General features: G+C 48.7%; 1 protein-coding gene across 1 annotated transcript in view; it reads left to right on the top strand.

The window, feature by feature from the left end:
- The first annotated feature begins 7229 nt into the window (after nt 1-7229).
- The window catches only part of LOC149330259 (homeobox protein OTX2-like), an 85655-nt gene continuing 66327 nt past the window's right edge, over nt 7230-26557 (top strand). The window contains exons 1-2 of the mRNA XM_089560858.1: nt 7230-7471; nt 7694-7783. Of these exons, the coding sequence (XP_089416984.1) occupies nt 7354-7471; nt 7694-7783 (208 nt within the window). The 5' untranslated portion in view covers nt 7230-7353. The remainder of the gene's footprint in view (nt 7472-7693; nt 7784-26557) is intronic.

The raw sequence follows: 26557 nt of genomic DNA, 5'->3' as shown, positions 1-26557 counted from the left end.
AGCATTTTGAAATAAATACCTGTCGGAACTGTTCGTCGGGTTCAACAAAATGTCAGTGGGCGCATGTGAGTTCATTTCAGTTGCGAGAACTTTCAGTCAAATTTCCGACAACAGCAGGGCGGCGTCCGCGGATAATGGTCTTCCTCTGCGCTACGTCGTTTTGCAGTCAATCTGTGGCTGCTCCACATCGTCTCACAGGGGCTGTGCCTTGGTCTCAGTGGAGAGCTGCTGAGATTCGTAGTCGCAATCCTGCTCGAATTGGTGGAACCGCAGTTCTGGAAATCTGCGGAATCGCACGGCAAGGACATTGCCAGTGTCACATCGTCCGCGGTATACAATGTTGTGCGACTTGCTTCCGAGTGCTCTGACGTGGTTGCGATCGCCTGCAGGCTTGTTGCGCATTGAATGCACTTATTCGTGCTTGAGGGCTGGATGGGCGATGATCTGTCGCGATAAGATCTCCGTCAGGTAGGTGAACCTCTCCACAACCTGTGTTAAAGCGTGGAGGATATGCTTACACGTCCAGCCTTGTTGTGGACAGCACTCTCCTCGTGACGGATGGATCTCGAGCATAATGTTGAAAAGATGAAGTTTTGCCGAGAATGCGTGGACTAGTCGCGAGAATTGCAGGACTTGTTCCCAGAGAACGGACGTGGTCCGTCATGCTCATAGGTCGAGTGATAAGCGCCACATGCAGCATGGACACATCCTTCGGATTGTCCTGGCCTTCATCTGAGCAATGAACTATATACATGGGCATACTCGGATATTTGAGCATACTGAGGTGTACTTGAGAAGGCGATCAACCTTGCATATAACGCAAACTGTTTCCTGGTGCCGAAGAATGCACCAGAACGCTCCCGTCACCCTGAAACACTCGCGCACCCGAAACACTATCGGGCACACCTATAATCTCGGAACACCGGGCGCTCAGCATGCTGGCTCGGTGCTTTCGATTTATGACAGCAGAATAGCTCTTAATCTATTTTTAATAAACGAATATTTGCAAGCATCATCTACTGAAACAGCGCAAATGAGATTAAAATGTTTAAGTTCACGCCAGCTTTCATCAGACGTCCAGTAATATTCGTCCGCCAAAACTGCGGACGCTGTATGTCTATAAAACTAGCGTGCCCGCTTGGGGAGGCGTAATAGTCGTCTTGAAAAAATTTGGGTTTAGCTGGTTTGGTTACGCAGCTGGACTGTTGGCTGAGCAGATAAGCCGTAAGTACACTGACAGCGGCACTTATCTTAAGCAACGCTCGAGCCGAGTAGTTGTCGCGTTTAGCAGTATATTGAAATAAATACCTCTAGGAACTGCTGCTTCGGTTCGTCAAAATAAGCGGCTGCAGGTGAGTTCATTTCAGTTCAATGAATTTCCATATTTCCCCTGAAGTTCGTTCAAATGGTGTATTTCACCACGTCCAGCACTCAAGAAAAATTTTGAATATCGCAGTCGTGCAAGCTATGCAAATATAGGAGGTAATGATACATTATCACGATGCGTAGCGAATCTTTTGAATTATTGGGTTTAGCTTATGGGGTTTAGCATCCCAAAGCCTTTCACTATGGCTGACGCCGTAGTGAAAGGCTCCGAAAATTTCGACCACCTGGAGTTCTTTAACGTGCACTGACATCGCACACTACCCGGGCCTCTAGAATTTCGACTCCATCGCTCGAATCGAGCAGTTCAGACTGCCATAGAACACCAGTGGGGAACATATTTTACAATAGTAAACACGTTAATGGCAAAAAAAATGCAAGCCCGTTGACGAGAGACCTACGGATATATTTATTGTTATAATGAACTCTTACAACATATGAAAAAAAAAACTGCATTCATAAACTCTTTCCCGTTGAAAAATGCTTTTGTTCAGAATTGTTGGGCATGTGTCAGTGAGTGGCTTTCCGATCCAGGCGAGTGGATAAAAACAACTATGCAGTGTACTCACCGCCCTGTTTTTCTCGATAAGCAGTCATAACAGCCGATCTTTCTAACCGCACCGCAAACGCGCAGAGAGAACTTGGGCTTTGACCCCAGTTACGGCAATTTCGCCGTGCATCAGAGTGTTCTGGAACTCTCTCTTTCTTTCTCTCTTTCTCTTTATTTGTTCGTTTCTGTTACAGAAAGCCGGAGCGAAAGCTAAAGGCTGCAGTGCCTGACAAAGGATTTCGCTCCGGATGACGTTCAGCGAGCAGGTAAAGAGCACACAATGTTTGGTCACATATAGATTTGCGCCACGCATGAACACATAAAGAGGGGCTTGAACCTCGTCAAGTGAACTATTTTTCACTTTTGTTCGAGCCGCTACCGCTTTGACGGAAATAAACCATATCATATCATAAATACTTACAAAATAGATTAACATAGAATTGCTGATTGCTTTGCAATAACAGAACATCTAACTAGAATATATTGAAAGCAAGACATGTCGTTATAAGAAACATTACTAAAGAAAATCGGTTATACTATAAAAACAGACATACATTTTCAGGTACAACAAAACAAAAGAAACAGCACAAAATCACACAAATACAAAGTCATGCTTGAGCAATAGGGTTTTTAGAAAATGTTCGGACATTGGTTTCGTAAACGATAGCGGTGACGATAGCGCAGTGATGCCCTTTGCAGACATCACTGCGCTCCATTTGAACATTGCGAAAACATAGACCCTCACTATAAGCACAGCACACGAGCGACAGTTTCGTGTCCCGTGTTCCTCTTCTTAGTTTGAGTACTTTTTCCCGTTCTGAATGTTCACACGGTCCCCTTTTTTTTAGTTGTTTTCACGATCTGAATGTTCACACGGATTCCGCACTTATAGCACTCGTACGTGTCCCGCGTGTTCTTAGTCCGTGTGCATTCTTTCACCACATGAACGTTCAGAATGGTATACACATCCTGTACCCTCAACAGTTCTCGCCCGGTTTTCAATCGTATTTTTATACAAAATTCAACACGCGCATATAGTTTTGTTCATGGAGCCGTCAGTGACTTCTCCATCGCGAAATTCATTGCGAATCACTAAGAACATGGTTGGAAAAGGTACTTGTTGAGTCACTGGTCGAAACGCGACGTGCAACAGCGGTCTTTCTGCTGTTGTCCTAATTTTACATTTTGAAGCGATTAAGCAAGAGGAACACATTAACAGAAGACAACAAGAGACTCGGAGAATATGTAGCTCTGACTTGGTACATTTGTTCGGATTATATAAACAGAGTTCCAATAAGCAAACATTATCTTCGAAGTTAATGCGACCCTTTCAATTAAACAGATGGGGCACATATGACAACGATAACTGATGTTAGTCGGGGTTTTGTATGGAGGCTGAAAATCCATTTTGCACACACTACGCGCCACGAATATTCGAGCAAGCGCTCTGCACTATGTGTGTGTGAAAGTTCTGCTTAGGTAAGTACACAGGTCCCTCTAATATAAAGCGCAACCAATTTGCAGAAAAATGCAATCTTTTTGGTTATTTCTCTGCTATAGCTTAAAATCATCATAAAGATCATAAACGCCAAGGGGAAATGTAGTGAGAAAATAGGAGAAAATGTGTTTTTCGCGCATATCTAAGGAGTCAAGCGGGTGTCACATCTAAGCGAAAAAGAGAGCGACGCGACAAGGCGGGGCAACGAAAGTGACCATGGTTCGCTCTGTCGCGTACTGGGGAAGACGCATGCACGCGACAGTGCCAAACCGACGGCAACACGAAACGGCGACAGCGCTCAGGGTTGCTGGCCTAGCACACCACAAGGGTATTCGCGAATGCAACAACAGTATAAAAAATTGCAAGAATTTAAACCGGCCGCCGTTAAACCCGTCACAAGACAAAAGCCTGTACCGTATTTCTGTGAAATAGTATAATTCTAGTTCTGCATGCATGCTTTCCTTGTCAGGCAAATCTGCTACGCGGCAGCGAGCATTTTCTAGCGAACGATAACGATCGCTCGACGACAGCTAAGACCACGTGCATGAAACATAAATGAGCGCTTTCACTTCCTTAATGTCCAGTCTGCGTACGGAAGCAGTTAGCAGCCAATGAAACCAACTCAATGAAATTGTTTACAAAACTGCTCATGTGCACCGACGGCTTCTGCAACTCGGCGCCAAGCCGCATCACAATGGCCGCGATGTTTATATGTAGTACCTGTGCTGCAGGTCCCAAAGGACCTGCTCGCATTCGACGGTGTCAGTAAGACGCTCATTGAAGTTTTGGTTGGCCATCGTTTCGCAGGAAGCGCGAATACGCGGCGATCGCAATGCAACGCTTCAAAACGAAATTAAAAAAAGCGCGAAATGACCGGCAGTGACGTATACGCTGAGCGTTCATGCTATTGGCTGATCGTGCATGCACTTCCGGGCGAACGAGCCAAATTTTCTGTTTCGGCAGATCCGAGCGACGAGTCAAGCGACACATACATTTCTGTTCGCGCGAAGTCTTCGCGCGACGCGTGTCGCCGTCGCGCTCGCGTTCGCGAGAGTTTTCGCGTACATTTAACTCAGCCTTAATCCTTAATTTGAGACTCAAACTTTGTCCCCTTACCTATACGCATGGACGTTCTACTACTAGTCATGATGAAATATGACAAGTGGACGCTATCCTTGGGCCACTGCTCGACTCCATCATTACGTAATGACAACGGCGCATTTTGTGACGAAATTTTTATTTAGCGTTCTCGCGGCCCTTTGTAGTTTTGGCGTTCTACCATTAGCAGCGGCGTCCAGGGGGATTAGCTGGTTTTTTCTTGCAGTAGATATTCGACCATTTAGAGTTTTTTAAACAGAGTTACGTAACCTCAAGGACACATGTGTATTTCATATTTCATCTTCCACTGAGATTCAACCGCAGCGCAGGTCCGCAGTTGATAGGGGTCTGGAAGCATGTGCGATAAAAATTGCCAGGTATATATGATACGCTGCGCGACAAAACGCAATCCTGTTCTTAATAGACGCAGTTCGTAATAGCCGATTATCATGGACCTGATAGATTGACATTGCTAGGAGCACGGTGACTGTGGGGAGAGGGGAGAATATATCTCTGACTAGGAAGGGAAGGGACCTTTTCATCTTCCACTCCTTGCATTATCATGCTGGCAGGCTGATGAGAATCGGCCGACGCCACTGGCTGGAAGGGAAGGGGGGGGGGGTCCTTTGAAGGGCAAAGCCGTTTCTTTCTTGAGTTGTATCCGACTACAGTCAGATGTGTTAATAATACTCTATAAGCGGGAACTCCAAGCAGTGCAAGAATGAGAGGTTGGTTTCACCACATATGACATATGTTCCGCAAAGCGCACTTTCAGGAGGCTATAGAGCGCCATTCGGTTTGAGGTTACACTGATAAAACCAAAGTTTCGTCGCAACAGCTATGCGTGTTAATAAACGGCACTACCGGAATATATAGCTCAAAGCAATAAGGGAGTAAATACGGCTAAAAGGAAAGCTATGAAGCTTTCTCAGAAACTTCGCAGTTGAATAAGAATTCATCCTGGTATGGTGTTCGAACCCGGGACCACCGCTTCACCGGAGCAGTCACTCTACCAACTAAGCTAACCGGGACGGCAAGCATATGGTAGGGCGAGAGCGAATTGATCAATAACTCGAAGTGGGAATTATGTTGGTCAAATGTTTAGGGGAATCCCCCAAGATGGAGTAGATTTGTAATAAGTGAGTAATTACTCATTGACATCCACTCAAGCGCACCCAAACGGCTACAAAGGAAAGCTATGCAGCTTTCTCAGAAACTCCGTAGTTAAAGAAAAATTCGTTCTGGTCCGGGGTTCGAACCCGGGACCACCGCTTCACCGGAGCAGTCGCTTTGGTGAAGTGAAACTTCTGCACCACCTTCTGTACTAACGCTACATTTCGTTTCACATCTCAGTAAACATGTCCTGTTTGGGAGCCTGAAAAAAAAATTAAACCTGAACTTAATGCCTACACTTAACACCCTGCCTCACAAAATGAAACAATCGCAACCACGCCCACACACGAAAAAGCGGTACATTAATCAGAACCATCTGGCATCACCAGTAACCACAGAGTTCAGGAGGATTCAAAATAAGTGCTTATATCTACCACGCAGTTTCATCTATAAATTAGATATCTCAGAAATTGTGTTAATTATAAACGTCTTGTTTAAATGACGGCCAAGATAAATACACGTTCTTTTCAACGACTCAGCGGCATTTCTCTGGGACGCTCGAAGAGATGCAATTTATTAGCGCTGCATACATACCGCAAATCGTCGGAAAATTCAATTCCGTAAAGAATTCCTTCATAGAACTTCGTTTTGTCTCTTAATTGCTCGATTCTATTGTATGACCACTCAAAAACCGAATGCAAAACCCACAAAATCCACCACGTTTGCCGTGCATTACACAGAGTTGCACACCACGAGGGAATACTCATCCATACGCTGAACTGAACCCCCAGGAAGCTTTTCTTATCGCTGGCTTATCGCAAAGAATAACAAACTCAACTCCTTTGTGGCGCGCTTTTACACAGCGATCAGTGAAATGCTTTCGAACACGCACGCTCCCGTACCCCGCATTCGCGTGCCAGTGTGACGAAAAGGCGTCGCCTTCCGTTTCTCTTTTCTTCCTTTCCGTACGCGCTTTCGTCGCCGCGGTCACCTTTTTTTTTCCTTCCTCTATCCTCCTTCCGCCGCTACGCGCGTCGCTCATCCCGCCACCTGATTAGCTTTTGGCGGCCATGGCGTTGTAATCCAATTGAGCGCCTTATTATCCTTTCGCCGCAACCAAAAAAAGGGGATCAAATTCCCTTTAAGGAGATAATTCCCGTCTGATCCTCTTCTCGTGCCCGTTTCCATTGATCCCCAAACAAGCGCCTTTTTTCCGGCCGCGGCGAGCGGCTGCGGAGCGCGCGGCGGCGGCGGAACGGAGAGGCCCGGAGAGCGCGCGCGCGCGCACCTCCGCGCGCTTTCCGAGGCGCGAGAGCGCTCCACACAATGCGCGGGAAAGAGTAGCGCGTCCTCGAGGAAAGAGAACGGGGCGGAACTTTGCTCGCGCAACGCCCCGCCCCCTCAACGCCAGCGCCCTTTGAAGTTATTCAAAACCAAAAAAGGAAAGGCGGTGTCGGCGTCAGAGAGAAGGCGGGGCCCACCGGGAACCGTTGCGATGGCGTGGCTGCGCGGTGGGCGTTGCCGACCTTTGCGGGAGGGCAGCGGCCCGCCCTTCTCTGGGCGGGGCGTCGCGCGGCCTGCGTTCCGCAGCCGCTTCCAGTGTGCGGTTCGGCGGCGTTGCGCAGGCTGCCTGCGACCGAGCAAGCTGGCGTTTCAACCGGCGGCGGCGGGACCGGGGCCTTTCGGCGGCTGCCAGCCGACCGGCGGCGCCATGGCCGCGGCGGCCTACCACCATCTCAAGGGTCCCGCGGCGGCGGCGGCCTACTCCATGAACGGCATCGGACTGCACACTTCGCCGGGCGTCGATCTGCTGCACCCGGGCTACCCCGGTAAGCTGGATTAGCGGCGCGAGCGCGCGCAAGCTCTCTATCGAAGAGAGCCTAGGGGGAGAGAGGGGGGGCTGAGCGCCCCCCAAAGCCGATTACGGACGGCTTTGACGGATGCCTAATTGTGTGCTGCGGGCTCCGCCGCCTTCGCTCGCTCGCCCTCTGCGGCGGGCGCGCTCCGGGCCCGGGTCCCCGCCTGTTCTCTTTTCTTTTCTTCAAAAACAGCGCACCCGCCGATACGGCTGGAGAAGTACCGCGACGACTGGGATTCGCAGATGATCGAGGAAGTCTGGTACAGCTCGTCGGGCTGCCCAAGTGAGTCGATGCTACGCAGTTTTTCTTCCCTTGCGCTGTGCATTGGCGGATACTCACTCGTGTCGGTGGTGCCTTGGATACGACTCCGTTCTTTCGACGCGTCGCACGACCCCGGCAGGCCGCTCGCATTCGGGCGACGTACTCCAGGTTTGATGGAGGCTGGCCACAGTTCGGTCGGTTTCGCCAGGGCCTAGTATAACGTCATCGTCGTACGGCTCGGGAGGAGGCTTTCGCGAGTCCGCCGGACGCAGTTTTTTCTTCGATCGAGGAGGGCCTCCGGCTTCGGGAACCTGCTGTTTTTTTCGACGTCTCCGCGTTTCGGCGGAGGGTGTGAGGAGGTTTGGGTGTGTTGTGTAGAGGAGAAATAAGGGTTTCCAACCTCCTCTCATCCGTGGTGGTGGTGGGGGGTTCTTCGGACAGGGCGATTGCACCCCCCCACTTCATCGCCGCGGGGCGCGCGAGGAAGCAAACAAGGGCGGGGCGTGCGGTGCCCCGCCCACCAATGGCTCCCGTTGGTCGGCACCGCGGGCTCGGGTCCCCGCCGGAATGGGTTGGCGCGGTACGCGGGCCGCAGCCGACCCGCTCGAGCCTTTCCCCTGGCGCGGCGCGGACAACAAATTGGTTGCCGACAGGGCCCAGTCAAGCCGTGGGTGCTGCTTGCTGCTTTCCGGTTTCTGGCCCTGACGTGACCCAAGAGTTTCGGGGAAGGGGGCGTCCTTCTCGGCGTTTTTTTTTTTTCTGTTACTGCCGCTGGGCGCTGTGGTTTTTGCCTGGGCCGGAGCGGCGTAACGGACGGGTGCTGTCAATCTACGTCGAGTCGACGGGGTGGCTCGCTTGCTTGCTGCTGCCGCTGCTTATCAGCCGTGGGCGTGCTCGCGAAAGCTGAGCTGGCGTGAGGCCGCCCGTTCCCCCCCTCCTGCGAGCGAGCTAGCTGGAAGCCTTGTTGTGGAACACGGCGTCGGGTGCATTCCCTGTCAAGGGCAGAGGCCCCCCTTTCGCCTCCTGTATAGCTTTCGGGGACGCTGGTACCGGCGGTGGGGCAATATTTTCTCAAGAAGAACCGAACGCATAGCAGCTTGAGAGAGGTGTGCGTTCGAATCGCCAGTAAATCAAGACGAGGAGAGGGTGGGGGGTGGAAGTTCTCTCTGACTCCTCACGGTCGGCCTTCAAGCTTCTACGAGATGCGACTTGTACGCTTCTATCACTGTGTGCACTGGTTTTCGCAGATGTTGTGCCCCTTCCCAATGATTTCTTTGTTCGACGTACAGGCCTTCATTTCACTCGCTCGATCGCGAAAACAGAATGACATTAAAATAGCCTGCGGTGTAGTGCTTCGGACACTGCCAGTGAATATATAATATATAACCGGCTCAGCCGTCTGTTCATAGCCATTACGAGCTGCCAAGTTCAAAGTTTATTCACGGACACAACCGTCCTAAACAACACCCTGATAATCATATAGTGCGCCTCCACGGCTCCGGTAGAAAGAAATACGAAGAAACGGCGCAGCTTTTTTTGTACATGTTTTCATTCTTTTCCGCGTTCGATCTTGCGACCGCTTCCCCGTTTGGCTACCCTGCGCCAAGGCACGTGCTCTGAACGCCTGCCTGCAGTGTCTGTCGCACCGCGCGCCATCTCTTATTTTTTTTTATTCCCTCCCTCCGCTGGCTGCAGCGACTACGCACACCGCGTATACGAGACACGGCCGCACAGTTCTTCCGCCTTGGCCGCGTTCCCGGGATCGCCCGTTTTGCAACCGCATTTGCACAGAGCGTGCGTCGTGCTCCCCGGGCTCCGCGGTCTACTTTCTTCTTCTCCGTGGTCGTCGGTTTCACTCTTTCCCTCGCCTCATTTTATTCCGCACCGCGCAAAACCTGACGTCTTCCTGAGTTTCCGATGCCGGGCGATGCGCGTTGGCTGTGCGCGCGAGATGCTAAGGCTGATCTGGTCTTCTTTGCATCGTGGATGACTGAGATTAACTGGAGGGACGGTGGCGATCGATGTATTTGTATAGGCCTTATACCTCCCTGGTCATCAAACCTGAGTCAGTGTCCTGAAGGGCTTACGTGTTGGTTGTTGTGCACCATTGTTAGAATTCCGAGTCTTGAGTCACTGGAATGGTCCTTCAGTCCTGGAGAGTTTCATAACCATGCAGGAGACAGGATGCTATCGACGTGTCCTTGGTCTGGTCTAGCTATGCCAGGACACAACACATGGATCGCAGCTGTCTTCGTTCATGCTGCGGAGTAGGGAGATGTAAACTTCGCATCCGTAGCCTAAGGCTGTTGGATTTGTCAAGCACAGGCTTACAAAATAGGAGCATAGCGGTAAGATGCATCAGTATAGGATCAACGTGAGTGGTGTTTCAGGCGGGGCCGACCGGTGAAAGGCAATATATGGCGGCGATGTATCTATCCGGATAAACAGCTTAATTATATATACTTAGGATTCCCCTGGACAGCGCCTTTACATGGTGGGAAGGCGGCTTCAGCGAATGATGATCTGTTCAATGGCGATTCTGAGTGGTCCACGATTTTGGGGGGCAGATCAGTCCAGTCCTTTTCTCAGGCTTTCCTGAATAACTCCCAGCATATGTGCATGGTGGACGCTTGTCGAGAAATGTGCAACTTAGGCCCGAGGCTGGTCTTTTTAACGTCCTTTCTATCCTCAACGGCTCGATATACTAGATAGGACGCTCACGATGTACCATCGGTATGTGTGTCTTCGCTTTGGCATGACGATTGAGTCAGTGTAGTGTCGTTCCATTCTGGAGTAATTTCACGGCTGGGGCAAAACACAATGGTGCAGCTCTGCCCGGGTCTTGCGAGTGCGAGCAGTGTTATTCTTTATATCTGTACAGACTCTACCAGCGCTGACTGTATACAGAAACAGTTCATAACGGGAAAAGTGGTCACAATGAATTTAACCAGGAAACCATCATAGAGGTCTTCTCGCGGATCGTCATTTTTGGGGGAACTACATAAGAATTAATATCCAGCAAGGTCTAGCTACTGTCTTTCTCTCCAACATCTGCTGGGAGTCGTGTCTGTGCACTCATAATTCTTCGTTGAATAATCGAATGGGAAAGACCGTGTGCGTGTGACAGCCAACGTGTCTCATGATCGATTTTGCTATAGATGATGCATCACGAGAGCGTTTTTTCTTCCGGGTTATTAAATAGAACCTCAGCTTATAATCGATGCAGCCCTGCTTTTCACTTTGAGGACCGTCGAAGACAGTGAGGCGTGACGAAGGGACATGGATATGTCCCTTCTCTTTGTCTCACCATCGCTCGGCCGATGCATGCCACTGAGCGAGACATATTTATCAGATAGAACCGTGTACATGAGCTGGACTCGCTGTATTGATTTGACGCACTAAAGACAGGACAGTTAGCTCCAAAGACGAGACCAAAAAAGAAGCTACTTAGGCTTGTCGGCTAGGCGGTTCTGCAACAACGAGGATACAATTAAATATCAAACACCACCAAAACGAATAAGTCAAGCTGTGGAATAGTGGTGCGTGGCGTAGAAGAACCGAGAATCGCATACGTTTCGATTGACTTGCCATCCTTTTCTTTGTCTTCCTCTCCGCCTATTCGTCCCTCGGCAACAGGCGCCGTAGAAGCTACCCCTCGCGGTCTTGCACGTATACTGTCCTATATATTGCGGTGGCAATCCCAAAGAGAGTGGCTCGACACTCCTTTGCGCAACCTGCATTTGTTGCACGCCTTGTCATCCGTTGACAGCCCAGACCTCATCTGTACAGACACAGACGCGTATGACGCGGCCGTTCCTGGAAGGGCCTTGGCCGGCGTGCATTGTCTGGCCGTGGGTGCGTGCCACGCCCTCCATATATAGAGGGCCTGCCACCTCTTCTGAGTTGCTGTAGCCGAACCTCGTCGCCCCCTCCAACGCATGCGACTGGCGTGCGAGTTCTTCGCTGCGTCTACGAGTGTGTATATACACATGCACTCTTGAGGGTCGGTACGGGCCAGCCGCGGTCGAACCGGTTCCTCGGGGGGACGGGCCCCGGTGTGTGAGTGTGTGTGCAGATGCAGAGCTGCCAATGGCCGCGAAGGCACCCCTTGACCACGACCTCGATGGAGTGTATACGGCTGCTGCTGCGTTAACCCGTGGATACGTCGTTGCTCTGTACGAGGCGGCCAAGACCCCAACTGTGTCCTGGATTATGCGCTCGTTACAACGTGGACTCCGCCATATGAACGCTTTTGTTGAGACGTAGCTGTATATAAAACGTGTGCAGAGATCACATGTTATTTCGGAGGAGTGTTGTTTAAGAACGTGTCTTCAGGTTTATAAGGGAGTCATTTTAGTGTGTACTTTGCGATGTCAGTGCACGTTAAAGAACCCCAGGTGGTCGAAATTTCCGGAGCCCTCCACTACGGCGTCCCTCATAGCCTGAGTCGCTTTGGGACGTTAAACCCCATAAACCAAACCTTTTAGTGTCCGGCCGCTTATGTTCGAAGCGCGAAGCACGAATGTTCCATTGGTGGTAAACCGACGAATAATTAATTGCGTCACTGTTTAAAAAACCGGAGGGGCCGCAGCAAGGCTACGCCGGGTGACCCTTAACGCTGTTGCGTTAAAACAAGCTGCTGACTTAGTTGTAATGTGTTAAGAGGCAGAGAGAGAGAGAGAGTTCTTTAATGAAGAACAGAGATTTTAGCCGGCGTGAATATTCGTTGACATGCTACTCTGCGTAGGGGCGGGAATACGGGAGTAAAGATGGAAGAAGGGTAAGGTGTTACTATACGCTAAATTCAGCGCCTATTACACCCAAGGCTTGAGCAAGGTCAACGCTGTATAAATTGCTTACTGCGTCCAATCGTTGGCGCATACTATTAAATTTCTTTAATGTGTGCACTTATAGTGGAATACGCCTCCGCGCTGTACCTATTGTGAAATTCAGACGGCATTGCCTGTAACACTTCGACCAGGTTTCCTTTGCTCGTCTGTAACTCTGTAAATGAGCTGCGGTTACCAAAAATGATTTTTGCTTTTTTTCGGGGGGAAGACAAATAATGCACCTAGCGACGAGAACTAAATTAAAGCCAACACATCGGCTCTCAAAGAAACTGAACCGCTTGCGTTGTTAAAATCTTTAGTCTCGTCAATGGGCGGTTTTTCGTACACACGAATTCGCTTACACTAAGCACAATTAGTCGATTTTCGGCTGAAAATTTTGGTAATTTTACTTGACGCTCATACATTTCTTTAGTGTTCAGCTTGTGGTTCATTAAAGTCGGTGCATGGTTCGTTTTCGTTCAGCGCGTTTAAAATACCATTAAGGACAGCCGTAGTTCTTATTAGCCCATTCGCTGATGAACCGCATCTAAAGGCGGACTATATATGTTTATAATCAGTACAGCCCTTCGTCAGTAGAGCGCATGCATTGCATCCTTTTATGAGCCGCACCCGTTGATGAGCTGCACCCGTTAATGAACTGCACCCGTTAATGAACTGCACCCGTTAATGAACTGCACCCGTTAATGAACTGCACCCGTTAATGAACTGCACCCGTTGATGAACTGCACCCGTTGATGAACTGCACCCGTTGATGAACTGCACCCGTTTGTGAAACGCTTCCGCTGATCCGCACCCGTTGATGAACCGCATTCGTTAATGAACTGCACCCGTTGATGCACTGCGTGCACCCGTTGATGAACTGCACCCGTTGATGAACTGCACCCGTTTGTGAAACGCTTCCGTTGATGAACCGCATTCGTTTAGGAATCGCACCCGCTTATGAACCGCACCCGTTCATAAATCGCACCCGTTTATCATCCGCACCCGTTTATGAACCTCACCCATTTGTGAACTGTAGCCATTAGCGAACGGCCGCACCACATTTAAAAGTAAACCGCATCCATTACTGAACCGCATTCGTTCTTGAAGCATCTTAAAGCCCCCGTTTGACGTGCCAGATTCCTGGTACAGCTGCATCAGGCGTCCCTTTGCTTATTAACCACCACTCGTTAACGCGTCACAGGCTTCAGGTCAAGCGACGACCATCGCCACACCTCCCCGCTCCCGTGCCTCCGTAAAGCATCCCGAACAGCGAATGACCGTACCGGACGTGTTTAACGCCACCTCCCGCGCTCACAACGCAGTTCCGGGCAACACCGAACCTCCCGGGGGGAGATCGTCACATCTTCGTCTCGCACTACATGGGTATACCCCACGTTCACTCTGCACACTCACAAACAAGCACATCGTCCAGCTGCATAAAAACCATCCAAGTCGTCGCGGAGAAACTAAATGAACATAAAACGACAAGGAGCGTTCCGCTCCGGCGGCGTCGCGTCGCGGGCGCGAGCAGCAACCGCATGCATCCCCCGTCCGCGCCGACGACGGAGCGCGAAGCGGCGGCGGCGGCATCGGGCATGGCGCGCACGTAGCCACGGCGACGACCTCGGTGATAAGCTTCCGCAGAGCACCGCCGCCGCCGCAACACGAGAGGACGGGGAGGGTCGACGTTGGGCCCCACTTTCTTTCCTCGCGCTCCGGCGTCGTGGTTCCAGCGGCCGTTGTCGCGTAGACGAACGAACCGTACTGCACCGCGAGAGCCCGCACGATAGGCATCGCTCCGGCGGCGGCACGGCCTTCTTCGTAGCAGCGCCTTCGAGAAAGAAGGGGGCGCGCGAAAAGCACGCCGCGACTATGCGTGTGTGCGTGTGTGTGTCTGTTGTGTGTGTGTAGAAGCGGCGGTGTCGGAACCGACCGGGCGTGAACGGATATGAGATGCCGACCGCGGTTTAGACGGCGGTGGGCAGTCGCGCGATATACTTGCGGACCGCGCGGATATATCGCTTTCCCCTCTGGGCGGCTCTGGTTTCTTGGTTTCGGTTCCGGTTCGGCGAAATTTCGGCTTGTTCCCCCTCAATGACCCCCTCGTGTGCGTAGTGAACTGTGTACAGGGTATGGCGTGTTTGTTGCGTGTACCCGTAGGCGCCTGGAAGAAGACATGCCTTTGTTTTTGTTTTTTTTTTATTTTCTATCGTTCATGCCCGGTTGCGCAAACAATGCTTAGAAGGATAGCCTAGAGCATTGATTCGTTGCTCCCAAGAACGGTGCTCCCAAGCTTACGACGCGATTATCGTGGTTTTTGATACGGATGGTATTCGCCATTCAGGCAAGCGTGTGATTTGCGGGAGATATGCTGGTCTCGGTGATCTGAACTCCCTCTTCGTGTCGATTTGCTCGTTTTATCTTCTAAGTTACGGGAATAGGGGCGCTTTTGATACACTTTGGCGGTGGTCAGCACACTCGTGAATGGTTCCGCGCGATATTGTGCCGTGGTCCAATTTTGGGAAACCACTGGAGCTCTTACCAACGTTGATCAGGGTGGATGTTTGGGCGAGTTGTTTGCTCATGATGAAAAACTGTAGCGCTCGAGACGAGGACACAACGAAGACGACAACACATGCGCTAACTTTCAACTGAATCATCTTACCAACGCTTTTGTGCCCGCACTTTCGTACAAAGGGAGCGTGATATTTATGCTGCGTTCAGACTCAATAGGAACTCTTCTCAATTTACCTACGTAAGGAACAAATATAATATCGGCGAAAGTCCTTGGGAAAGTCAATTTTAAGGTGGTTTCCGGGCATCGTCACGACCAGATGACGGTATCTACTTCTATCAGTGTCGTCGATTGTCATCTGTATACTCGATGCATAAAGCATGTCTATCGGTATCCCGCACGGCCTTACTGCAGTCAAGCGTTCATGTTCCTGCGATCCACAACCCTGGCAGTTCTGTCGGTATAGCGGTGGTCCGCATATTACTGCGCCTTTTTGTACAAAACCATTTTTTCCCGATCTTTTTCGATGATGGGTATGATATCGCGAGACCATTCTGCATCTGTACGGATACTCTATGTGTTCAGTTAAAATTCTGATGTACGCTTCCGTTTTCTCAGGCTTGCCATAAACGTATTTTGTCGTCCGTTTTTTTTTTCTTTTCGGGCTGTTTCTGTGAGGTGCTAAATCTGACTTTCATTTGTTCATGTCAGCTGTTGTACAAGCTGAGAACGACCTGATTCTTTCGCCTTTCAAACGTCTGAACAAAACGCGATGACTCATGCAAATAATCTCGGGTGTATGTTGCATCTTGTGAGAATGATATCTTGGTACTTATGGCCTGTTCGTGATTGAAATTGTTGTCCAGCTTGATTCGCAGACCATAAAACGACTACGTAGGCTGATGAGCAGGCGCTATAGCTCAAGGATGGTTCGTTTGTGTTCAGGTGATATTGGGGGAGGGTGCTCCCTTAGGGTGCGGAGGATGACAACCTGGTATGCATACAGCTCTTGCTATACTCAGTGTCCACTTCTTCGGTCCGCGAGGTGTCTGCGAAAAAACACACGAGTCAGTTCTCTGTACAAGAGTGTTCTCATCGTGCATGTAAAAGAACCCAAAAAGACAAAAATTGTGAGGACACTTTGGCAACAAAGTGTTGAGAGGCGAAAGCCGAGGACACTACGCCGTAACGACTTCCGGTGGATGTCACGTCTCACCGTTCCCGTGGCTATATCGATACCCAAATTGTACATGTTTCGGCGATCGTAAGTGTTAATTACGCTTAATTACACATTTCTCCGTCTAATCTGACACAAATCGGACATTTTTTCGACCACTCTGTGACAATTTTCACTATGCCGTGACGATTTCCGGTGGAAGTGACGTCACAACGTTCCCGTGGCTATATCGACGCCCGCGCTATTTCGACGCAATTTCGACATTTTTGCCTATAATTAATTAACTCATTAACCTACAGTCATTAAGCTTGGCTCCTAGGTTAACTTTTTCCTCCTCTATCTAAAGCAGCCATTGGTTTTCTTCTCTTTTTTAGTTCCCGATTGTGACACGCGTGTGACACGCTTTGTTAACGGACGAAAGTATGAGCCATTAAAGGCTTTCGTCTTAATATCGAGCTCGGAGATTACGTACACAGTCACAATGCACACAGATTGCACTAGCTACATCAAACACGCGGTGATATCTCTGATATATATAAGCGTAAGCCGCTCTTGACACCTGATCTTGAAGCCGCCTCCATTCCGAGAGGTGTATGGAAGAACTCTACGAGAGAACAAGGGTGGAAAGGCCTCCGATAATGAACCCGTTACCTATAAGTCTTTTTTTTCCGCGCCGCGCGAATTCTCCGCGCTTTATCTCGCGCCTCGCTCGCTAGTATGTGAGGCGCGAGAGAATGAACCCGTTTTCCACGTCATTTCGATAGGAAAGCGTGACCGGGGTACGCAATACTGCAAGAAAGCAGCACCAGCGGAGGAACCGTATCGAATATGCATGCCCGGAGCTAGTATAAATATACGACAACTCCAAGGAGACGCACCCGACGCGACACTCGCACTCCTCGTGCAGTTCTGGGCTCTACGGCGTAGCCTTCTCGATGTGCGGCGCTGTGGTCGCTTGCGGTGGTAGCCATAGCGGAGTACCCCGTAACGCGGGCAAGAGAAAGATTGTGTCCCTTGGAAGCTGCAAGGGCGGAAGCTGTGAGCTCTTATCTGATTCCGCGACGGCGGCTTGCGGAGACGCGCCTTGCGCGATCTTAGCGGAGTTCGCGGCAGCGGCGTTGGAGGTTATACGGCGTTCCGCTGTTGGTGTTTGGTGTAGCCCCTTCCTGCGGCAACTATCGGCCTTGGTGACGCTTAGTGCGCGGTATATAAAGCCGAAAAAGCTTCCCGTGTCAGAAACTGTGAGCTCGTATACGCGAGTGCGGCGTTAGATTGCATGCTGTTTTGCGAAAAAATAGTAAAGGAAACGAGTTTGCGAGGTGGAAACGCGTACTTTTCACTTTCTACCGGTGTCAGTGACAGTTATAGCTGTGCCGCAGCCGCCGCGACAACTACCACTCCCGTACCCACCTGCAACGCGATCAGAGGTGGTCAGGGCGTTCTTTTGAGTGCACCAGAAAATCAATTAGTGTAAGCGATTAATACCCCTGCTACACGGGCGTTTCGAATGCCTTCCAACCGAACGTCATTCGACTCGAATGCCAAACGTGCGCTGCTACACGACGTTTTTGAACGGCATTCGGTTGGAATGACTTTCCAGTCGAAGGAGCTCCGCGGAGACATTCCAGATTTTGGAATGCCTTCGAAACGCGAACACAGCCCGAACCAACCAATAGCCGTCGCCGCCGCCGTCTCTTCGCCCCGCCCACCGCCGCGCGACTGCTTTCGGCTCTGCGGCTGTTCATTTCGATACCCGCTACTCGCTTTTTTCTGCTGTTTGTTTAGCAAATAGTTCGTGTTCCGTCTAGGTGAGTGCTTGCAGATAATAGTACACCAATGAACATTTACCGCGTGTGCATGAAATTTCCCCAGGAGTGCGCCGATGAGGACGACTGCAGTCATACTGCTGTTTACATTGGTTTACATCGCTTCGTATGAACAGCTTGTGCTCGTTTGCAAGACACAAAACGAAATATGCGCTTTAGTTCTATTAAATAATCTCTTCTCTTCTGTACCGGTTGTACCCGTGCTTGTTTACGCAGTGCGATAATCTGTGGGAAGCGCCGACGCGATCGCTCGCCTGGGAAACTCTTGACAGCCAGGTTGTTGACATCGGATGATCGGCGCTTCTCGCTAATTTTCCCGGCTTCCTCCGACATGCCCAGTACTTTATTTTAAACTACTTTATCCAGAAGTATGTTTGAGGACCGTTCGCGGTAACTGAAATGGCCTAACTTGTTAGTTACAAGCTAGCGACGGCGACGACTGCTGCTGGCCGTAAAGCACTGCTCGGCAGCTCGTGTCACACCGCCGCTTCCCGTTCATCGTATGCGCGTCCTGCGATGTAAGCAATAGTTGATTTCATGTCACTGTTGTCAAAACTACACTCGTTGACCATTTGCATTCGCTAAAACTTGTGAATTCGTTCTTCACAACCACCGCTATCACCGATCCAACCCTGCGGACTCGCTAGGCCTAGTCGTCGCTGAAGGGAACGGAGTCGTCGTCGACTGAAATTAATTTGGCAAGTGGTTATCGCTATTGAGTCCAAGTGTGCACATGTGAAATATAGCCGTTCGTTTCGCTTGTTTCCAATACGGATAGTGTATAAGCGCGCATGTATTCGCACTGTCCCCTCATCAGCGTGTTTTCGCTCAGTCGCCGAACTCCCGAGTGCATATGAAGGCTGACCGTCCGCCGATCGGATTCGTCGGTGTCGTTTAGCCAAAAAACTTGTCCCATTACAATATTAAAGTGAACTGGATAGTTCACTATAATCGCATGATGCTGTTCACTGTGATAGTGCCGTTGTCGGACTAGTGTGACCGTCGTCGTCGTTGTACACTGAAAACGAGCCGAGAATTTCGAATGCGTTTGGAAAGTGCCGTGTAGCACCGCGGGAGTCCGTCGAGTTCGAATGCCATTCCAAGTCTCGAATGCCATTCGACACAGATGTCATTCGAAAGTACCCGTGTAGCACAGGTATAAGACGCCATTGAGTGCTTGGGGGCAGCGATTGGATATAGGTTGAGCTGGGAAAATAGCACCATTAGCACAGGATATATGAATAACGCACGTTAGTAATTGGAGATATAATTTTGTCACATCCCGAAACGGTAGATCACAATCACTCGCAACTTATTCCTGAGAACTATAGCTGGCACAAAGTTATGCAGATGAAATCAGTGCAGATTTGGAATGACTACGAGGAGAAAATAAGAGAGGAAAAGTCAAGCACTTATGTATGCAACTTTTCTTTCCGTTATCTAGGTCTAACCTCGTTATAACCAAAACGGTTTTTAGCTAAAAATGGATATAACGAAGAAATGATGATTCTCTTTGGAAGCTCGGTCAGCCCCGGCTTATAACGAAACTATGGCTATAACGAGATAATCGCTGCGCCCCTTCAACGAATTCGTTGTAACCAGGTTCAACTGTAGCTGTTATCTCCTTATGACTGTCTACTTGCGTGTATACTTCAGTCTGCGGAACTGCAGCAATATATATATAACAGAATACGCAGCACTATTTGCAGGAGATATTCGATGACGTTGCAAAGCTTTTGGAAGATACATCAATGCACATACGAATTATGGAATGAATATGAGCACAGCTTTTTTGTGGCGGATGGCAGAGCTGCTTTGGCATCTGAGGCATACAATGTCCATTCGCTGCAGGCGAGCTTGCGACACATGGCCCGCCCTTTAAATAACGTGCTTTGATACACAGGTGACATGGTTTGAATGGAAATTTAGTTTCTCGTTGAGCCGGTATTGAGCGTAAGTTTCGCCTTTTGTACGGTCGTTGTCCAGCTCCCAGACGCGTGTTGGCTCTCGAAACTACGGTACATTACTAAGGAAGGAGGAGAGCGAAATGTGTAACGCGATTTTAGTTCATAAGGCATATCTTTTCCTCTGTGCTCAAAAGTTGCGATAAATTTAGCAACAAAAAAAAAACGAAATTGGGTGTAGTTGCGAAGTTGCACCTTCCATGGTCGGAATCAAAGTAGTTTTTGCAAGGATTTTAGCATCACTGCTGCTGCTGCTGCTGCTGATGATGATGATGATGATGATCATCATCATCATCATCATTTGAGCAAAGCTGCATGTGCGTCTTGCGACGTATGATTTTAGTTTTGGTCGTAATTCCCCTCGTGTTTCGTTTTCCGAACGAGTCTTCTGATCGTGCCTCTTGTGAACGCGAGTCGATGTTTACAGGATAATTCACATGAAAAAGGCTGCACGCATGACAAAACTCCAGATATTATACTCCTCAGTCGAGCGCATTCGCTCAGTTTTAAACGTCTATTCGGGTTACTTTCGCTCAATGGTTGGGCACAGCTTAGAGGTATTAAAGGGCGGCTCCAGGGTTTCTTTAGAGATTACCATATTCTAATTAAACTTATGCGGTAGGCTTTGCTTTCGTTCCGGATTACTTCCGCCATGTTTAGATTATTTCTACGGGCAACACTGCATTTTCGACGTCGCCAACATTCCCGTCCCCGCACTTCGATACCCTCTCCCTACTTCAGTAACGAAGCTTTCAGGCTTGCCTTAGACTTTCTCAGGGCTCATGGTTTTCAATAGCTACTTCACATTCAAAGCGCGTACTAGTGTTTTTCTGTTAATGTTCGTGACGTCACCGCTGCGTCAGGCGAAGCATCCTCTCTGGCTACGGACAGAGTTATGTGTTTCGGTTGGCGGTTGCTTTCGCCGTTTTGAAGGAAAAACGGTTTGTTGTGTGGCGGAGAAAAGGGGAATCTAAGGAATCTGGCGTGATTGACGACAAAAATCCCCAGAGTTGCCTTTTAAAATATGCAGTAAGCTACGCCGAGATTCATGACCGCCACACAGAGCTCCTCCGCGACGACATAGCAGGAGTTTATATAGCTTTTCTTGTTAAATAATAAGGAAGCTGACCTAAGACGAAATTATAAGCTCAAGCAAGAATGTTAATGCCTCTGACATGTTTAACATATTCAAACAAAAACAAGCTCATTTCGTTTGCAGTTCTGGTTGCTAATTTGAGCACTATCTAGTGTGCGCAAAAAGACACAGCCGTAGCGTAAGCAAATTTGTACTATGATATACAGGGTGTTTTTTTTAGAAGGTCCAAAATTTTTAAAGAAAGGTAAATTCCTTTAGATTTATTTTAACCCTGGGGCTACACTGAGGGCTACGGCGGACACCAGGTAAGAGGCAAACTACTTTAATTAGTTCGCTGATTAACTGATTACGTTAATTAACTTTTATAATTTTTATTTTAGGGGATATGTTGTATTAGCAGAATTGGAGACCGTCTTCCAAACAGTCCAGCCAAGAAAAAAGATTTTCATGAAAAAATTTTTTGCGCGCATAACGAAGCGAGAAAAAGTCTGCCTGGTAGGCAGCTTCACACTGTAACACAGCGTCTGTGAGCGCTCGCTCCGCCCTGCACTTTGTGTCAATGCGTTTTTGTTCCAGCGCAGCATTCCGTGAGGCCGCGGAGCGAAGCGAGATAAGCAGCGATAGCGCAGGCCGCCAGTCCAGGACGCTTGACGCAAAGCGCAGGGCGGAGTGAACTACGTCAGAGGCGCTCCCGCCGCTGTGTTACGGTGTGAAGATGCCTACCAGGGTGACTTTTTCGCGCCTCGTAATGTGCGTGAAAAATTTTTAATTAAAATTGTTTGTTCTTGGTTGGACTGTTTAGAGGACGATCTTCAATTCTGCGAATACAACATATCCCCTAAAACAAAAATTAGAAAAGTTAATTAACATATTTAGTTAATCAGCGAACTAATTAAAACAGTTTTCCTCTTTCCTGGCGCCCGCCGTAGCCTCCAGTATAGCCCCAGTGCTAAAATAAATCTAAAGCAATTTACCTTTTTTTAAAAATTTTGGACCTTCTAAAAAAAAACACCCGGTATAGTTTAAGCTGCTGCACAACGCCTCCGAAACGCCAGTTTTCACCTAATGTTGCGCATACATCGAATGTTTCTACATTTTCTGCGAATTGTAAAGGCTTGTGTGAATGCACGGGTCAAATAATAAACTCCAAAGACCCTCCTGGAGCCGGCACGCCATGTATCCAGCAATAAGCGCTACATAGGTCGCGTCCCCTATCTACCCTCCCGTGTCTTTTGTCTTGGGGTCGGTCGCGATTGACTAAATCGACCGATAAGCCCGGTTGGCTCTTCATATACTGGCGGGGCTTATGCGACAGAAACTTGATCATGCGACGGAAACGACATCTATGATAAACGAACGAACGAGAGATATTACATATAACAGGCGGTGAGCTCATTGCGAAGATTGTTGATGCCTTTTAACCCAAGCGTAAGCACACCATTTACACCTTGCTCGGGATCTTCAAACTACAGCGTTGGGCGATTTATAGGGCTAGTTGGACTTTTTATTTCACTTTTCTGCCAAAGCATATAACGTTATCAAAAAGGGGCCGCGCTTAGAAACAACGGATGCTAATTTTTTTCATTAATGCAGTGACTTTGCGGCAGACTATTCTCTCTGAATGACTGCGTCCATTTCGCCCGTGCTGATCTGTCCTTCAACGTTATATATCGCTTCTCTCTTTTTTTGCTTGCATGGACTGTGCGACCATGACTGTATGTGTAAAAAGACTAAAACATACATATATATTAAGAATGTCTGGTTGGCTTCGCTGAATGAAATGAACACAGTAACCTCATCATTTTGGCGTAAGTTATCCATCATTCTGGTCATTTTACTTTATTGTTATTGCCGTTTTTTATGCTGACAGCTTGACCTGTTTACTCACCTAGTAACTGTAAACTCGGGCTAAATATCGCTTAGTATACTGCTGCAGCGACAGGTGGCAGTGCAGTCGCGATTTATGCATATGCTTTGCCGCATTGCTGCAAGAACGCCCGATCGTGGAAGCCGCATGTATCAGAGACTGAAGAATAATGGACACCTGCATTAGGAAAGATAGAGAAAGAGAAAATGTGAAGTTCTTTAAGAAATCCATACTGCTTGTAAATTATCTATCGGGCTGACTATATTCGCCATTCAATTGAACTTCAGCGAACAAAGAAACTTGACGTGAAGGAAGAACGTAAGGAAATGAAACTAAATGATTCAGTGCACCCATTTCATTAGCACGTGAACTTCTCGTACTTATTTACTTGGGCGCGGCCTTGGAACTCAACAAACCAAATCACCCCCAAGTCTCTTTCGACGTGAAATGACAACCAAACGTTTGACTGAATGCATTCTTACAGTTGTACTGCATGACGGATTGATGGAATGCAAGACGGTATGCTACAAGTCGTGTAATTTTATCCTCATGGCTATTGGTTACATTGGGTAACGAATCTCTGCTATATGAATTAGACCGAGTTAATTCACTCCTGTGAAGGACAAAGGCAACTTGTTCTTAATACTTAAAGAAAATAGCGCTGGTCCTGTTGTTTCCTTTTTTTCCGTCCTCGTTTTTTGCGCTATTTTCTTTGAGTATGTATCACCAACTCGCCCGTTTCGCCATTGTGTTCTTTTTTGCTGCAGATTAGGTACTATCAACATTGGCTTGCTGTGTAATTGTCATGTCTATAAATATTGCAACAGTTATTCCGCATTGCATTGACTTCGTAGCAGTCGGCTTTATTTACTCGGAAAAGTTCGAGCTACTTTCAGTTTAGTTTGCCGTGAAGATTATTAGTGCGTTCACAGCAGTGCAAGATGACATTTAAGAAATTTGGCGCTGGTCGAGCGTTCCCGATACGAATTTTCAGTCCGCAAGTTTCGCAAGACTGGAATTAACGTAATCGATGAAGCGCCAAAATTTATATTTGTTCAACCCGTAAGGAGACAATGTGGTAAATGAGTTGGTCTCTGTCTAAAATATGCTCACATGCAGAGCCACCTGTGCGACATGCGCGGGATAAAGCTTCCAGTATTGTCCTACATGAAGGCATATAATGAGGTATTCTGAGAAATTTGCTTTGCTGGTGCAGCATGGTCGTTTTCCGGGTTCTGACTACTTAGAGCTTTGATGTTTGGTCCTAACGTCGTTGCTTCTATGCTGTCTCAATGAAGCGGCATTTGTTCTTCTTTTTTGTGGATATAAATGCGCAAATCTTCGTTTCAATACAGGTATATCGTCTGCCGCGTTATAGAGAATGCTTCCAAGTTTACAGGGACACCGATGCTGGGACAATTGTTGTCGCTATATCTTTTTCAATCTTCCGCCGCGGTGGCTCAGTGGTTATGGTGCTCGGCTGCTGACCCGAAAGACGCGGGTTCGATTCCGACCGCGGCGGTCGAATTTCGATGGAGGCGAAATTCTAGAGGCCCGTGTACTGTGCGACGTCAGTGCACGTTAAAGAACCCCAGGTGGTCGGAATTTCCGGAGCCCTCCACTACGCCGTCCCTAATAGCGTGAGTTGCTTTGAGACGTTAAACCTCATAAAACAAGCATCTTTTTCAATCTGCACATTTTCTATCTTGCTTGCTGTGGCTACCTTCCCAGACAGCCGCACTTAGATCTTGTGGTGTTCGAGTGGAGGGTATACTTGTATTGTCACATGCAGCTGCGAATTATTATCCTATATCCGAGGTGTACAGAATCGCGTTATAAATTGAATAGACAAGCCCAGATTGTTGTGAGCGATATATTTTGTGCCATGTTTCTTTAACTAAGGCTATGAGGGGCGCCGTAGTGGAGTGTTCTGGATAATTTCGACCACCTGGGGTTCTTTAACGTGCACTGACATCGCACAGTACACGGGCCTCTAGAATTTCGCCTCCATCGAAATTCTGCCGCGGATGGAACCCGCGTCTTTCGGGTCAGCAGCCGAGCGCCATAACCAGTAGTTTCTTTAACTGCATTATCTTCCTATATCTAACAGCGGCCTGAATGAGGCTTGTTGAAAACATGCCGAAGCTGCCTGCCAATAGTTAACATTATAACACGTCGGTCAGCTGTCAGTATAAATCCTGTAGAAGTCACAGCCCATAGCCAATTACAGACACGCTTACAGTAGCCATCAGACAGCTGTTTTAGCTGCGTCCACTTTGAGGCTACTTTGCTCGTGATTAAAGGCGGATTACTTCATAGGACAACCACCACACAGCCCATCTCTATACCTTTATCTGCTGTGTGCTATGTGTCGCGCAAAATGAATTAATCCGTCTTCCCCTAGAGAAAAAAGCTGTATGATGCAATAACCTCACACGGTTTGCCATATAAAGTCATACACGTGTACAGGTGTCATGACAAATGTCATTCATTTTTGCAAAATCATACCTTTGTCATACGTCATAAAATTGTAAGAAGGAGCGTGTATCAGGCTATGGCTTCATACTTTATTCAATAGGAAAACGATAATAAATCTATTTATTATCGTTTTAGAAGGCTATATGTGTCGTATCCGTGACCTTCGTTGGTGCCGCGAAGAGCGATGATATTCACAGGCGTCGCCATCTGCGTCGCCCACGTCTGTTCTGCAATAGTCCGCGAAGCCTTCTCTCTCACTCGTCTTCCCAGTCCCAGCAAAGTCTGCGGGGTCCCTCCATGTATACACCCTTCTCTCTCACTCGTCTTCCCAGTCCCAGCAAAGTCTGCGGGGTCCCTCCATGTATACACACAAATACTACACACACGCTCGCACTTGCATCCTCGGCGGACACGTGCCGTTCCCGGAGCAGATGAGCCGTTCGTCATCCCGTCGCGCGCTGATGTGCGTGTTTCGCGCGCCGCCTTGCGGTAGACATGACGATCTCGCGCCGACGCCGCCGCGGACGATCCGCGCGTACACACACACGCACAACACATACAGGCGGAGCAGGCAACTCCCCCAGGGGTGGGGTTTTATTTATTGAATTCCGTGCCCCAGCGGGAAGGTTTGCTTAGTTGGTTTATTGGGGTTTAACATCCCAAAGCGACTCAGGCTATGAGGGACGCCGTAGTGAAGGGCTCCGGAAATTTCGACCACCTGGGGTTCTTTAACGTGCACTGACATCGCACAGTACACGGGCCTCTAGTATTTCGCCTCCGTCGCAATTCGACCGCCGCGGCCGGGATCGAACCCGCGTCTTTCGGGTCAGCAGCCGAGCACCACAACCACTGAGCCACAGCGGCACATTCTTTTCGGAAGTTTCAGTGGAATGGAGACTCTATACCCTCTGTAGAGGCTGAAAAATTTGACGCACTGCGAAGGCGCCGCTATATATAAATAAATAAATATATATATATATATATATATATATATATATATATATATATATATATATATATATATATATATATATATATAT

The sequence above is a fragment of the Amblyomma mixtum genome, chromosome 9, assembly GCF_055824585.1.
Source record: "Amblyomma mixtum isolate Tamu chromosome 9, ASM5582458v1, whole genome shotgun sequence".
NCBI classification, from domain to species: domain Eukaryota; kingdom Metazoa; phylum Arthropoda; class Arachnida; order Ixodida; family Ixodidae; genus Amblyomma; species Amblyomma mixtum.
The sequence above is the reverse complement of the archived record's forward strand: the minus strand, read 5'-3'. Positions and strand labels throughout refer to the sequence as shown.